A 15,847-nucleotide genomic window follows, 5' to 3' on the forward strand; every position below is an offset into this window, starting at 1 on the left:
TTCCTTGAACAGCGTGCGCTTTCTGCCTTCGACCAGCACGGACTCACACGCCCACTGAGCACTCGCGCACAGTCGGCCGTTTCCATGGCGTCCAGGCGCCTCCGAGCGGTTTCGAGCGGCTGCTGGTCGACGTAATTGACAGGAGGGCTGTGGGCGGGCGACGTCGCTGCCACGGGAAGTCGAGACTTTGTCGAGAGATGTTCTACCCCGCGTTCCCAACTTTCAAAGTTACGTCTCTGCCGAAGCTTGGATTTGGCTGTCACTGAAGTGTTTTGCTTGGTGAAGTGCTGTAGCGTAGGAATATTCATGAAGGGATGTAGTCTATGACAAGGCATCCAGAGCTAGTGCTTCGCTGCAGACAGACCCCAAATCTCCAGGTGCCAAGCAGAACACGGAGGGGGCGGAGCTGTCCATCTGGCGTGTTTAGAGTGGTTAATGTCTTGGGTGAAGACTTCAGTTGAGGTGCTGAGTGCTGATCTGAGATCAGTGGGGTGAGAGGAGAGGATAGCCAGCGGCCGCTTTAAATATAACTGTGAGCTTCTCAGCCAACCCACTACCCACTCCTCGTCTGCATCCTTCATCCTCTCCTCCCTTCCTACCCTCCTCCCTCATCTCCCCCTCTCTTCCTCCTCTCGTCTTCTCCTCCTCTCCCCCCTCCCCTTCTCCTCTCCTCCGTTCCTCCTTTTCCCATTCATTTCTCCTCTCATCCACTCCTCCCCCCTTCCGTTCCCCCTTTTCTCCTCCCCTTCTCTTTTCTTCTTCACCCCTCCTTCTCTCCCCCTGTGCTCTTCTTCTCCCATCCTTCTGTCCTCCCCTCCTCATGTCCTTCCCTCCTTACCCCCTCTCCTCCTCCTCCTCTCTTCTTCCTCTCCCCTACTCCTCATACCCCCTTCTCATCCTTTCCTCTCCCTCTCCTCTTCCTCTCCTCTCTTCTTCTTCTCCCCTCCTCCCTCCTCCTCTCTTCCTGATCTCCTCCTCCTCCTCCTCTCCTCCCTGCTCTCCTCTGTACTGCGGGAGTCTGAGGGTGTGCACCTGTTTGCCTAAGCCCCTTGTTGTCACACAGGTGACTGGGCTTTGAAGGCTTTCATCTATGACTCTGAGCCATTAGTCAGATTTAGTGCCCCAAATATGGTCCTCACAGGGCTGTTTGAGCCGATAACAGGCTTATTTCCGCTCTCGGCCGCCGCGCTTCTCTCCGGGAGCCGCCAGCGCGGGAGCATCAGCATGCGCGGGGCGGCGTGTCTGCATAATTGGTTCCTTTGTTTCACGCAGTAAAGTAATGTGTTTGGTGTTGATTAAAACCCACATTCATCACCGCGGTTTCCAATGAATTAAAAATGTCAATATCCCTTTCCCCCGAAGGAGCGAAACAGCCCTTGAGCGCGGTGATGGCGCAAAGTGTTCTGTGCGCTAGCCCATTAGCCAGGTGTGTAGCACATTGCACTGTGCACTAACCCATTAGCCAGGTGTGTAGCACATTGCACTGTGGGCTAACCCATTAGCCAGGTGTGTAGGACATTGCACTGTGGGCTAACCCATTAGCCAGGTGTGTAGGACATTGCACTGTGCACTAGCCCATTAGCCAGGTGTGTAGGACATTGCACTGTGGGCTAACCCATTAGCCAGGTGTGTAGGACATTGCACTGTGGGCTAACCCATTAGCCAGGTGTGTAGGACATTGCACTGTGGGCTAACCCATTAACCAGGTGTGTAGCACATTGCACTGTGGGCTAACCCATTAGCCAGGTGTGTAGGACATTGCACTGTGCACTAGCCCATTAGCCAGGTGTGTAGGACATTGCACTGTGGGCTAACCCATTAGCCAGGTGTGTAGGACATTGCACTGTGGGCTAACCCATTAGCCAGGTGTGTAGGACATTGCACTGTGGGCTAACCCATTAGCCAGGTGTGTAGGACATTGCACTGTGGGCTAACCCATTAGCCAGGTGTGTAGGACATTGCACTGTGGGCTAACCCATTAGCCAGGTGTGTAGTACATTGCACTGTGGGCTAACCCATTAGCCAGGTGTGCAGTACATTACCTTTGTTCCCCAGATGCCATGAAGAAAGATCAGAGCATCTTTGTATTTCATACATGCACTACGTAGCCAGAAGTATGTGGACACTTGACATCCAACATCTCATCAAAAATTATGGGCACTAATATGGTGTTGGTCCACCCCTTGCGTCAATTACGTCTTATTTTCACTGGAACTAAACCATGAAAAACAGCCCCAGACCGAGGGGTGTCCTGCTACTTTTGGTCATATAGTGTTCCTAGTCGTGGATTCCTAAGAATTATTCCTAAGAATATTCCTATAATAATGTGCATAAATAGGGCTGCACACCTTATTTATGCATATTAAGAAAGGAATATTGTGCCTTCTACTTTAATTATATTGCCTTCAATTGAATTACTGAATTCAACTGAAGAGCCCTTGACAAAAATGGCAGGAAATTATAAACAGCATGGAAAATGTAATAAATGTGGGTTCTGATTTCTTAAAAAGGGTCATATGTAAAGGAAACATGCATATTAATAGTGAGTTATTTGCATGAGCATAACCCAGTTTTCTTTTAAATAGGGTCCCCCATATCTGGTCCAAGGGCTCATGGGTTGTGTAGGGGTCATGGGTCACGCAGTTCCTGTGTCAGCCTTGGAGCCTTTTTTTCCCAGCAGTCTTTGCATCGCAGCACCCCCGCGCCCCCAGGCAGCGCTGTCCTGATTGATGCTGCTCCTGTTAGACGTCTAAGGCGTTCAAGGACACTCGGGAACACCCCCGCATAATCACAGGGACACGAATCAAATCAAATCAAATCAAATCGAATCAATCATCGAATCAGATTTTATTTGTATAGCGTATTTTACGGCAGTTGTCACAATACGCTTTACTGACAAACCCTGGCCTGAACCCCCGCAGGAGCGTGCCCAAGGCAACAGAGCGTAGTTATCCTGAGTGTAACCGTGATCACTCCCACGCCAGGGCCTCGGCCTGTTCGTCTGGGCGATCAGGAGCGCCTGAATCAGAGAGACGGGTCGCAGATCGATCCCCGTACCTCAGGTCTCCGCTCAGTTGACAGTTGACAAATATGTATCCGGGGGAAACGAGTTTTTTGTCTTCTCAGAAATCCACGGCAGATATTGGACAATCAAAAGGTGGTAAACCTGGGGGTGTGTTAATGGCGATGCGTGGTTTAGCGTGTGCCTTTAAGGGGCAGCGTGTGCAGTGGTAGAGGTTTTACAGAGTTTTTTCCTTTTTTAAGCTCACTCCGTTTAGATGAATTGAGCAATCGGACATCTCCGAATCTCTGAAAAAAAGGCATTAGAAACCGAATCCGATTTGATCCGCCTGATTTGGCCGCGGAACAGCGCGCGAACGCTATCGAGCGCGCCGTTTAGTCACAGCCCCGGCTCCGCCTACCTCCGCCCACCACGCCCAGGAAAAGCAGCGTTCCGCTCGGGTGAGGTGACCGAGGCTCGCCCGTCTGATTGGCTCCGGCAGACCTGGGGGGGGCGAGGCAGGCGTGCCGCCGCAGCGGCCGTCACTACCCGCGATCGCCACGGAGACAAGCTACGCTTCCTGCGCGGTGTTGAACTCCGGACTCAGGCTCAGAGCCCAACTTTATGTTTTACCTGGGGTCCGGTTTCAGACGGACACGCAGACACACACGGTCTTTTTTTTATTGAAGTCCTCTCCCTGATCTCAGTTTTATGCGGGCCGTTGGTGTTCTCTTGGTGCTTAAAAGTGAACATTTTCCCTGGAGTTTAAACCTCAAAGGAAGCTGAAGCTTCAGTCACATGCTGAAGAATACCTTTGAGGTAATCTGCTCAGTAAAAAATGGCTATTTCCCGAAACAGCCCAAAGGTGCCCATTAACAGAGCAAGCCCCCCCTCCATCCGCCCCATATGAGTCCGGGGGTGTTCCGTGCGGCCTCTTAATTTAATTTACCTAGAGAGAGACCTGCTGTGCCTTAACGGTCTCTTGGGGAAGAGCGCATGCAGAGAATCCTGGCCCTAAGTGTCGGCAACAGCAGGCTTTTTACATTTTACCCCTCCGCTCAAACGATAGAGTGCTCATTTAGATGACTGGCACTGCGACTGCATCGTAACAGAACTCACTGCTGTTTCTACGGTCGGAAACTGCATTAGCTGCCTGCGTATTCATTTATTTTAGAGCTTGCTAGGACCATGTATTTAACGGTAATAATAATAATAATAATAATAATGATTGATTACATTGTTTGGAACCTGCCATATTCTCAAAGTGCTGTGCTATGATGGGGGAAGCGCTGCTCACATACAGGCCGTATAAGCTCCCACCTGAGCTGTGCTAGGCAGCCATTTTGTGGCAGAACGATCGCCACACATCACCTGAGGTGGAGAGGGGGGAACAATTAGGGCAGTTAAGCTCAGTATTATACACACAGGAAATGTGTTGAACTCAATATTATACACACAGGAAATGTCTTAAACTCAGTATTATACACACAGGAAATGTGTTAAACTCAGTATTATACACACAGGAAATGCGTCTGAGGGAACTGTCTCCCCGTGAAATGAATATCTCTGTTTGTGTGTTTCAGGCCGTTCCCGTCGGAGGACACGGCGGTGAACGAGGACGACGTGTACCGGAGCCTGGAGGAGCTAGCGGAGTGAGTCACGCCCGCGGTCGGCCCGCGCTAACTGCAGAACGCGCCCCGCCCTGCCCTGCCTCCCTCTCTGCCGCTGGAGATCTCCCTCTCTGCCGCTGGAACTCTCCCTCTCTGCCGCTGGAGATCTCCCTCTCTGCCGCTGGAGATCTCCCTCTCTGCCGCTGGAGATCTCCCTCTCTGCCGCTGGAGATCTCCCTCTCTGCCGCTGGAGATCTCCCTCTCTGCCGCTGGAGATCTCCCTCTCTGCCGCTGGAGATCTCCCTCTCTGCCGCTGGAGATCTCCCTCTCTGCCGCTGGAGATCTCCCTCTCTGCCGCTGACCAAGCAAATGTACCGCCAACCGAGTGCCATTTTAGCAGCGATTCGGAACACTTCCGCCGAAACCCGGGAACGTGCCGGAGGGCGCGCCGCGGCTCCCCGTCGGTAACGGGTCGTCGCGCCCGTTTCTTTGCAGGGCGGCGGCGCTCCATCCCCAGCCACGCCCGCGTCACCTCTGCGCTCACACGCCCGCTGCCAGCCGCTTAGGGGGTTTCCATAGCGACACGAACGTGGGGCGGTGGGCGGCTGAGTGGCGCTGTTGTGCATGGGGAGCCGGACTGGCACTGAGAGAGAGAGAGAGAGAGAGGGAGAGAGAGAGAGGAGGGAGGAGAGGAGGGAGAGAGAGAGAGGAGGAAGAGAGAGAGAGAGAGAGAGCGAGGGAGAGGGAGAGGAAGAGAGAGAGAGAGAGAGAGGGAGGGAGGGAGAGAGAGAGAGAGAGAGAGAGTGGGAGGGAAAGAGGGAGAGAGGGAGGTAGAGAGAGGGAAAGAGGGAGGGAGGGAGAGGGAGAGAGGGAGTGAGAGAGAGGGAGAGATATTTTTAATTCCTTTATTTTCATTTATCACACCAGCAGTAGGTTAACCTGGATTACAATTCCCAGTCAGTACAACAATTTTTCCTTTTTATGTCGCAACAAACAAAATTAATGAGCATTACATGACCGTTAAAAATTAAGCAGGACCATTAAAAATTTAAAAGTCAACTGTCCATCATTGCCAGCCTTGCAAAGAACCCCCCCCCCCCTCCCCACACATACACACACACACACACGCACACCATGTTGCACAGAGCTCTAGTATGTCATTAATTAAAATCCGATATGCAAATTTAATCTTTAGCCGTGCTGCCACCATGCCCTTAAGCACACTTCCAGGTTCACTGGACCCAGCCCCACTAATATATGCTCCTTCCTGCTCTGCCAAACACACAGTATGCATCTGGCCTTGAGAGAAAGAGAGAGAGATGGAGGGAGTGAGAGAAGGGAGGGAGAGAGAGGGAGAGCGACAGGGAGAGAGGGGGTGAGGGAGGGAAGGAGAGAGGGAGGGAGAGAGAGGGACAGATAGAGAGAGAGAGGGAGGGAGAGAGAGAGAACGAGGGAGGGAGAGCGTGAGAGAAGGGAGGGAGAGAGAGGGAGAGCGACAGGGAGAGAGGGAGGGAGAGAGGCTATGACAGAACCCATTCGGTCTGATTAATGTAAAATAATTAGGTGTTCTGACCAGATAGGTGCCATTTATCACTGCTAGTGCAAACCCATCCAGATGAATGGCATCCCCTATCTCCCCACTGCCTCCTGAATATATTACCCTCCCGCAACGTCCACACAGCCTGAGAAACGAGAGCCGCACTCACAGCAGATGAAGCTCATTCGAGACGCTAGCGAGATAAAGCTAAAGCTGGGAGGTGTTCTGCCTGAGGGGCAGCTGAACACAGGACCTGCACTCGAACCTGAGGTGCTCTCACTGAACACAGGACCTGCACTCGAACCTGAGGCACTGAACACATGACCGCTCTCAAACATAAGCCGCTCTGACTGAACACATCACCTGCATTTATATCTGAGGCACTCAATCAAAGAGGGGGACATCCTGCAGACTCCAGACAGCCAATCAGAATGGGGGATGCCCTGCCAGACAGCCAACCAAAGAGGGGTCATTTTGCTAAGCAGACTCCAGGCAGCCAATCAAAATGGGGGGTGTCCCCTGCCTGGTAGACTCCAGGCAACCAATCAAATTAGGGGGGCCCTACCAGACAGCCAATCAGAATGAGGGACGCACTGCCAGGTAGACCCTGGGCAGCCAAGCAAAGTGGGGGATGCCCCGCCAGACAGCCAATCAAAGTGGGGGACGGCCTGCAGACTGAGATCCCACCCCTCTGGGACTCCTGCAGGATTCCCAGCGGTGGGTAACACTGCATTGGCCGTTTGGACAATCCTGTAGGCTCAGAGCCGCAGTGAAACGAACAGCGTTGAGTCAGATTTGACAGTAGATTTGAGAGTGCATTTTACTCTGTGTATTTGATCCCTTCTGGACTGAAAAGTAAACTCTATTTGAGTTAGACTGAACTGTGTGTGTGTGTGTGTGTGTGTGTGTGAGAGAGTGAGAGTGTGTGAGTCTGAGTTAAGTGTGTGTGTGTGTGTGTGTGTGTGTGAGTGAGTGAGTGAGTGAGTGAGTGAACTTGTAATACTATCTTTGTGGGAACCAAATGTCCTCACAAGGATAGAAAGACGAGGAAAATTTATTTTTGTGGGGACCTTTTGCCGGTCCTCACAAGGTCAGGAGGCTATTTTAGGGTTAGGACTTATGGTTAGGGTTAGGGTTACAATTAGGTTAAGGTTAGGCATGTAGTGGTTGGGGTTAGGGTTAGGGTTAGAGTTAGAGGTTATGGAATGAATGTAGTCAATGGGAAGTCCTCACAAGGATAGCACAGTACGGGACTGTGTGAGAGTGTGTGTGTGTGTGAGAGCGAGAATGTGTGTGTGTATGTGTGTGTGAGTAAGTGTGTGTAGGTGTGTGCGTGTGTGTGTATGTGTGTGTGAGTAAGTGTGTGTGCGTGTGTGTGTGTGTGTGTGTGTGCGTGTGTGTGTGCGCGTATATGTGTGTGTGTGTGTGTGTGTGAGTAAGTGTGTGTGCGTGTGCGTGTGTGTGTGTGTGTGTGTGTGTGTGTGTGCATGTGCATGTGTGTGTGTGTGTGTGTGTGTGTGTGTGTGTGTGTGTTTGCGTTTTCACCTGCGGTTGTGTCTATTAAGGCTAATCTCTCAGACTAATGGCTTAGTCCTTCCCTTTGGGCCCATAATGTGAGTTCCTCTGCTTCCATATTTAAAAGCTCCATCTAGGAGGTGACAAAGCATGAAATGGAGCCATTGGGCAGAGTCTCTATGGGAAAATCAGGGAGATCCAGCACAGATGTGTCAAGAGCTCTTTTTCCCTTTCCTTCTCCAAGCAGCCGTAGCCTGCAAAACACATATACTCTCACCGACCAAGCCCAGAACACATATATACCCCATATATACCCCCACAGAACACACATATACCCCACATATACCCCCACAGAACACATATAGACCCCCACATATACCCCCACAGAACACACATATATACCCCATATATACCCCCACAGAACACACATATACCCCCACAGAACACACATAGACCCCCACATATACCCCCACAGAACACACATATACCCCACATATACCCCCACAGAACACACATATACCCCCACAGACCTATCCCCCATATTAGCCTCCCCAGAACAAAGCCCACAGAGACAAACATGAATACCTCACCAGAAATCAAGATCCAGCACAGATGTCAAGAGCCTTTCCTTCCTTCCAAGCAGCCGTAGCCTCAACACATATACCCACCGACCAAGCCCAGAACACAATATACCCCATATACCCCCACAGAACACACATATACCCCACATATACCCCACAGAACACACATAGACCCCACATATACCCCACAGAACACACATAGACCCCCACATATACCCCCACAGAACACACATAAACCCCAATATACCCCCACAGAACACACATAACCCACATATACCCCCACAGAACACACATAGACCCCCCACATATACCCCACAGAACACACTATAACCCCACATATACCCCCACAGAACACACATAGACCCCCACATATACCCCCACAGAACACACATATACCCCCACAGAACCCCACAGAACACACATATACCCCCACAGAACACACATATACCCCCACAGAACACACACACACCCCCGCAGTACGAGCCCAGCAGGTGGACCTGTAGGAGACATATTCCACCGGGGCAGGCTGCCATGGTGACGGTTGCTAATGTGAGCTGCTCAGCGGATGGTGCCGGTGTGGCTGTGCAGTCTGTTAGCAGATCTGGGGCCCTGTTTCCTCAGCCTCGCTAAACGGCGGCGGGATTTAGCGGATTTGCTCTGCCGCGCAGAGCGAGCTGTTTTCACAGTCTGAGCCTGGGCCACACAAGGTTGCAGCTCAGCTTGCAGGAGACACAGGAGACACTTTCTCCAGCCTGTATTAAAGCCCTGCGTCAGGTGCTGGGCTGTGCCCCGGGGCTGTCAGCACAGACAAAGCACAGAGACACTGCTGGGACTGCTTTAGCACAGGCAGAGCACAGAGACTCTGCTGAGACTGCTTTAGCGCAGGCTGAGCACAGAGACTGCACTGGGACTGCTTTAGCGCAGGCTGAGCACAGGGCCCCGCTGGGACTGCTTTAGCGCAGGCTGAGCACAGGGCCCCGCTCGGACTGCTTTAGCGCAGGCTGAGCACAGAGCCCCCGCTGGGACTGCTTTAGCGTAGGCTGAGCACAGAGCCCCCGCTCGGACTGCTTTAGCGCAGGCTGAGCACAGGGCCCCGCTGGGACTGCTTTAGCACAGGTTGAGCACAGAGCCCCCGCTGGGTCTGCTTTAGCGCAGGCTGAGCACAGAGACTCTGCTGAGACTGCTTTAGCACAGGCTGAGCACAGGGCCCCGCTGGGACTGCTTTAGCACAGGCTGAGCACAGAGCCCCCGCTGGGACTGCTTTAACGCAGGCTGAGCACAGGGCCCCGCTGAGACTGCTTTAGCACAGGCTGAGCACAGAGCCCCCGCTGGGACTGCTTTAACGCAGGCTGAGCACAGGGCCCCGCTGGGACTGCTTTAGCACAGGCTGAGCACAGGGCCCCGCTGGGGCTTCTTTAGCACAGGCTAAGCACAGACTGAGCACAGGGGCTCAGCTGGGACTTCTTTAGCACAGGCTGAGCACAGGGACTCAGCTGGGATTGTGAGTACTGTGGCTCAGTTTGTTACTCTGACTCAGTCTGTAACTCAGTGTGTAACTCAGTGAAGACGCGGCTTGCCTTGGCAGAGGCCATGTCCCCCCGGGTGGTGCACTTGGCGGATGTTTTGGGGTGTCCCCTCTCATAACTCAGACGGGTTCGGATCGAACCTCCTGCTGCGCTTCGACTGACAGGCAGGCCGGTGTGACTGTCGTCTGTGGCACAGCGGTGAGCTCACGGCAGCTGAGGTCATTCACAGAAGCGACCTACATCTTTATTTGGGAGGGTGGTGGGATGGGGGCGACGGGGGGGGGGGGGGGCGGTTAGGCTGTTAGCATGGCCTGAGGAGACCACAGGGGGTCATGTGCTGGTCAGTGTCCACTCACAGAGTTCAGGACCACTCACGCGCCCCTGATCTGATTCTGTCAGACTGTAGACCTTATCAGAGAGGACCGAACACCGCTGACAGTATCAGAACAGAGATGCAGGGACCCGGGGGGGCCTGCGTGTGGTTGTCTGGTCCTGGGTGGCCTTGTGTAACCTCCTGCTTAGCACAGCGAGGGTGATCCGGTAATACCAGCACTGATCCAGCTCACAGACACATGGGTACATTACCTACAGGGTCTCTTATCACTGAATAAACTGGAGACACGCACGCGCGCGCACACACACACACACTCTTTCTCCTTGTCTCATGCACACACATACCACGCACTCAGTTTCTGTGTCATGCAAACAAACCACACACATACACACATAAGAGCAAACACACGCACGTATAAGTTCATGGAATTTAATAGCTAGAGACCGAAAAAATATTTTATCCTAGAAAGTTTTTTATTTTTGTCGTTTTTTCCTGTTATTCTCCGTCGCCGACAGAACTGTAAATATTCACATCACATTCGATAGCGAGCCACGACATGCCACAGGTAATAATCGCGCTGACATCCGAACAAATTCAGTGGAATTTTCGTTAGCGGAACCGTGACACGTTGTCTGAACACATCTCCCCAGCCACAGAGCACGCTCCGCTTCACATCCCGGTTTATGGTGTAAGAAGAGGTGGGCACTCAACAAGGAGAAGCCGCCATTTTACCTTCGGCTTTCCCAGCTGTGCGGTCGCTGTTGGAACGACACGGGGTCGCGCGCACCGCGGTGTCGGGGAGTTGACTCGGTTCTCAGTGCGCGGTCCGCGCATCGCGTGTCGGGTGACTCGTGCTCAGTGCCGCGGTACGTACGACATCAGAGGAGCAGAGACCGTTTGAGGAGGGCGGGCTGAGTTAGGAAGCTGTGTAGCTACAGCGTGTCTGGAAGCGTGAGCGTCAAACCACACTCAGCTCGCTGCGGATGAACAGATGCGGATACGCCGCGTAGGTCAGGGATCAGCAACTCACGGTCCTCGAGGGCCGAGACCTGCTGGTTTTCCACCCTCCCTTTGCCTGGGAGTCAGGCGTGAAGACAGTCTGGCCAATCAGTAGCACTAATTACCCGGGAGAAAAGAAAACCAGGGCTGGATTTGGATTTGAGGGCCGGAGTTGATGATCCCTGGTATAGGTGCATGCTTTACACGCTGACAGCTTGCATTGAAAGGCTGCTTCCACTAGTAAAACTGTACCCAGTAACCACATTAATGGGGTGTGACATGTACGATATTACCAGGAGAGACTTTGTGCGAGGACCTATCCACAAAGAACACAGAACATCTGCCTTTTCATTGACTGTAATGTGTGGGATTCGACCCCAAAACCCACTGAGAACCAAGAGGCCGTTCTGTAATGCAGTGCTCTGGGAACCCGCAATGGCGCATGCATGGTAAAATGTCCAGTGTTAATTCAACCCGAACGGTGTTAATTAAACTCTTAACAGATAACATTTGGTCCCACTCCAGAATGTTGTCTGTCAGAGTTGAATTGGCACTGTTAAGAGTTGAATTAACACTGTTAAGAGTTGAATTAACACTGGAAATTTTACTGTCTGTGCATGAAGGCAGACGGAGAGAGGGAGGAGGCGAAAAAGAGCTGGAAAAAAATGGGATTAGCTCATTTTGTGCTGACATAAGGACAGCACATCAAAGGCTTCGCTGGGAGAAAAAAGATGTGAAAAGAAGGAAGTTCTTTTTCTCCTTATTCAGAGCTAAGGCTCCCTGTGCCCAACACTTCCACATCTACACTTCTCTGGGTCTAAACTCGCACGTCTCAGTGTTCGCTTCACCCCCTGATTTATTCGGCTAATCTTCAGGTGAATGTAGCCCCTAAGCGTTCTAGTTTGTTGCACACAGAATGTTTTCTTCAAAGTTCAAGGCAATTTCTGTGTTTTGTGAAATATTGAACATAAATGTATAAGAGCTTCAGTTGCACTGCTTGAAAGGTGCTGCACAAATCATCTTCACTCTAGTGTTTCTTTTGCGCCTCTACATCATGAAGCCTATGCACTTGTTGTACGTCGCTCTGGATAAGAGCATCTGCTAAATGCCTATAATGTAATGTAATGTAATCTTTACTATTATTAAGTGTGGTACTTTTTATTGTTGTGTCACGGTCCTCGGAATGTATACGTTTTAAATTTTGAATCATGTAAATATTTATGTTTAAAATGTGACTTGTGAAATATTACCGTCCATAGGTCTTATCCCAGTTGTTTTAACATCATTGCATTTATTCTCTCTGTGTCACTCCCATTGCCTTTGACTTTAAAGGCTTGCAGCATCTGATAGGAGCCCCAAACGTCAGAGTGTTGTACACTTTAAAATCAATTAATATTTTTGTATTACCTGTATTTTGGGTATTTTGAATTTACTTGTATACACTAACTTGTGTACGCTAAGCTGCGTAGTTTGTGCGTTTTATGGATTTATACTGCCAGTCATTTGCGTGCACACCTGATCCAGAGGTACTGCCACAGAGATTTGAACTAGCAACCTCTTTGTGGCGGATCCTGAATCCCAGCCTCTGTGCCCATTCATAAGTATACAAAAGAGCAACTCGGTAGTCCTGACGCATCCACATCCACCTTTATTCCTCCCCCTCACCTGAAGTATCACTGCTATGAGTCTCAGACATACTGTAAGGGGGGAGGGGGGGGCTTTATCCCACATTTTTAAAAGTCTATAAGATCCTGAGAGTGGCTCAGGGAAGGACATTAGCCTCCAGGGCTGTCCGGTGCTTAGTCCTATCCCTTATAAGCTGCCTGCTTTCAGCTAACAAAGACGAGACTCAAGACATCTCCTGAAAGGCTTTTTTTCCCAGTTAGACTGAAAAAAGTCAATGGCAAAAGTAATTGGTTTTGGGTGTTTTTCTTTAAAGGAGAGACTCTATTTCCGTTCAACTGATTTATACAGAAGAGAAAGAATAGAGGGAGTTGGATGCTAAGTGCCCATTAAGCTGTGTGCTTTGTGCCCTCAGGCTTTATACAGTAAGAGCTGTGCTACACTGTGCTCTCAGCCTTTATAAGAGCTGTGCTACACTGTGCTCTCAGGCTTTATAAGAGCTGTGCTACACTGTGCTCTCAGGCTTTATAAGAGCTGTGCTACACTGTGCTCTCAGGCTTTATAAGAGCTGTGCTACACTGTGCTCTCAGCCTTTATAAGAGCTGTGCTACACTGTGCACTCAGCTTTTATAAGAGCCGTGCTACACTGTGCTCTCAGGCTTTATAAGAGCTGTGCTACACTGTGCTCTCAGCCTTTATAAGAGCTGTGCTACACTGTGCTCTCAGCCTTTATAAGAGCTGTGCTACACTGTGCTCTCAGGCTTTATAAGAGCTGTGCTATACTGTGCTCTCAGGCTTTATAAGAGCTGTGTGCTCTGTGCTCTCAGGCTGTATAAGAGCTGTGCTACACTGTGCTCTCAGGCTTTATAAGAGCTGTGTGTACTGTGCTCTCAGCCTTTATAAGAGCTGTGCTACACTGTGCTCTCAGGCTTTATAAGAGCTGTGCTACACTGTGCTCTCAGGCTTTATAAGAGCTGTGTGCTCTGTGCTCTCAGGCTGTATAAGAGCTGTGCTACACTGTGCTCTCAGGCTTTATAAGAGCTGTGTGTACTGTGCTCTCAGCCTTTGTAAGAGCTGTGCTACACTGTGCTCTCAGGCTTTATAAGAGCTGTGCTACACTGTGCTCTCAGGCTTTATAAGAGCTGTGTGCTCTGTGCTCTCAGGCTGTATAAGAGCTGTGCTACACTGTGCTCTCAGGCTTTATAAGAGCTGTGTGTACTGTGCTCTCAGCCTTTATAAGAGCTGTGCTACACTGTGCTCTCAGCCTTTATAAGAGCTGTGCTACACTGTGCTCTCAGGCTGTATAAAAGCTGTGCTACACTGTGCTCTCAGCCTTTATAAGAGCTGTGCTACACTGTGCTCTCAGCCTTTATAAGAGCTGTGCTACACTGTGCTCTCAGGCTTTATAAGAGCTGTGTGAACTCTGGCTTTTTGTTTATGTCAGTGTCCTAGTGGTCTTTATTTTGACTCAGAAGTTGCCTAGGGTTGTTTTGCACTTTAAACTGAAAAAAATCATTAGGAGCCAGCGTGTCCTCTGATTGGTAAGCGTGATTGTGTGTATGACTTCCCTCTGATTGGGTAGGCGTAATTGTGTGTAAGGCTTCTCTCTGATTGGATGAGGGTGATTGTATTAAGGCTTCCCTCTGATTGGGTGAGGGTGATTGTATGCAAGGCTTCCCTCTGATTGGGTGAGGGTGATTGTATGCAAGGCTTCTCTCTGATTGGGTGAGGGTGATTGTATGTATAGCTTCCCTCTGATTGGGTGAGGGTGATTGTATGCAAGGATTTTTTCTGATTGGGTGAGGGTGGTTGTATGTAAGGCTTCCCTCTGATTGGGTGAGAGCGATTGTATGTAAAGCTTCCCTCTGATTGGGTGAGGGTGATTGTATGCAAGGCTGAATTTTGGGAAATCATCATGGGGATTGGTGACTTGCTATAACACAGTAAAGACTGGCTTCAGTTAGATAACAAAGAGAGAAAGTTTTCCTTTGACCCATCATTATTAAAGCATTTGGGTATCACCCAGGAACGTTTCTTCACGTGTGTGGTCTCTTCTCCCCTGACTCTCTCTAGTGAGCATGATGTGGGAGAAGATGACATCTACGACTGCGTGCCGTGCGAGGACGACGGCGATGACATCTACGAGGACATCATCAAGGTGGAGGTTCGACAGCCAATGGTGAGAAACGCCTAGGGATCTAATCTGCAGGCTATTAGTAAATAACCAATAATATTAAATATTACAAATATAAAATAATAATGAAGATATTAATTAATACGGATAATAATTGTTGTCATAATTTATATTATTGTTATTAAGACTTTTTTTTTAAAGTTCCCACTTACGCTTGCTTAACCTTGCAACAGATTACAGTTCCTAAAAAATGGGGGCCTGAGGCAATAAAAGCCTTAATCTCATGGGGGGCTGACATTGTAACCCATTGTAGCTAAATCCTGAAAGTATGGGAACTTTTTTCTACATAATCTCATATGTTTATATCCAGCCTGCCCTGAAGAGCACCTGTTGTGTTTGTATGGCCATGGATATTGCCCAGTAACATTCCCAACCTATCTGTTATTAATAATATTATTATTATTATTAGTAGTAGTAGTAGTAGAAGTAGCAGCAGCTGCAGTAGCAGCAGTAGTAGTAGTAGTAGCAGTGGTAGTGCTGTTGATGAAATATCACGATGAGGAACTCAGGTGTGTGTTTGCTGAGTTGCCGGGTTGACCTGTGTTGCTTTGATCCCCCTATGCTGCAGATCAGGTACATGCAGGTAAGTGCCTCACGTGCTGTTTCATCCCATCACCACATTCCTCCAGCCAGGCCGACAGTGAGGCGTGTGTAGTGTGGGACCGCCCCCCTCTCTGCGGCCCGTTCCACGCTTCCTTAACGAAACAAGCTGTTACCTCCGAGCACAGACGTCCACATCATCACGAGCTTCGACAGAAGTTCAGATACCCCACAACTGAAGTACTGCATTGAGCCTGATCTATACTTCGTCACATGACCATTTCCACAAGTGTCGTGCGACAAAAATGAAAGTGTCGCACAACGTTTAGCAGTCATACTTGCAACATATACACAAGTTCTGCGACATAATTCTAGAGACACAGAGAT

At 50.1% G+C, this 15,847-nt stretch overlaps 1 protein-coding gene across 8 annotated transcripts in view; it reads left to right on the forward strand.

Moving 5' to 3' along the window:
• LOC135240159 (guanine nucleotide exchange factor VAV2-like) overlaps positions 1-15,847 on the forward strand; it is a 189,428-nt gene that overhangs the window by 142,883 nt on the left and 30,698 nt on the right. For 4 of the 8 annotated variants that reach the window (XM_064309488.1, XM_064309489.1, XM_064309491.1 and 1 more), the window contains exons 4-6: positions 4,585-4,653; positions 14,800-14,905; positions 15,489-15,503. In XM_064309488.1, the coding sequence (XP_064165558.1) occupies positions 4,585-4,653; positions 14,800-14,905; positions 15,489-15,503 (190 nt within the window). The remainder of the gene's footprint in view (positions 1-4,584; positions 4,654-14,799; positions 14,906-15,488; positions 15,504-15,847) is intronic. The other 4 variants (XM_064309490.1, XM_064309492.1, XM_064309494.1 and 1 more) reach the window with 1 other exon arrangement.

This window comes from Anguilla rostrata, chromosome 14 (genome assembly GCF_018555375.3).
Source record: "Anguilla rostrata isolate EN2019 chromosome 14, ASM1855537v3, whole genome shotgun sequence".
Taxonomy (NCBI): Eukaryota; Metazoa; Chordata; class Actinopteri; order Anguilliformes; family Anguillidae; genus Anguilla; species Anguilla rostrata.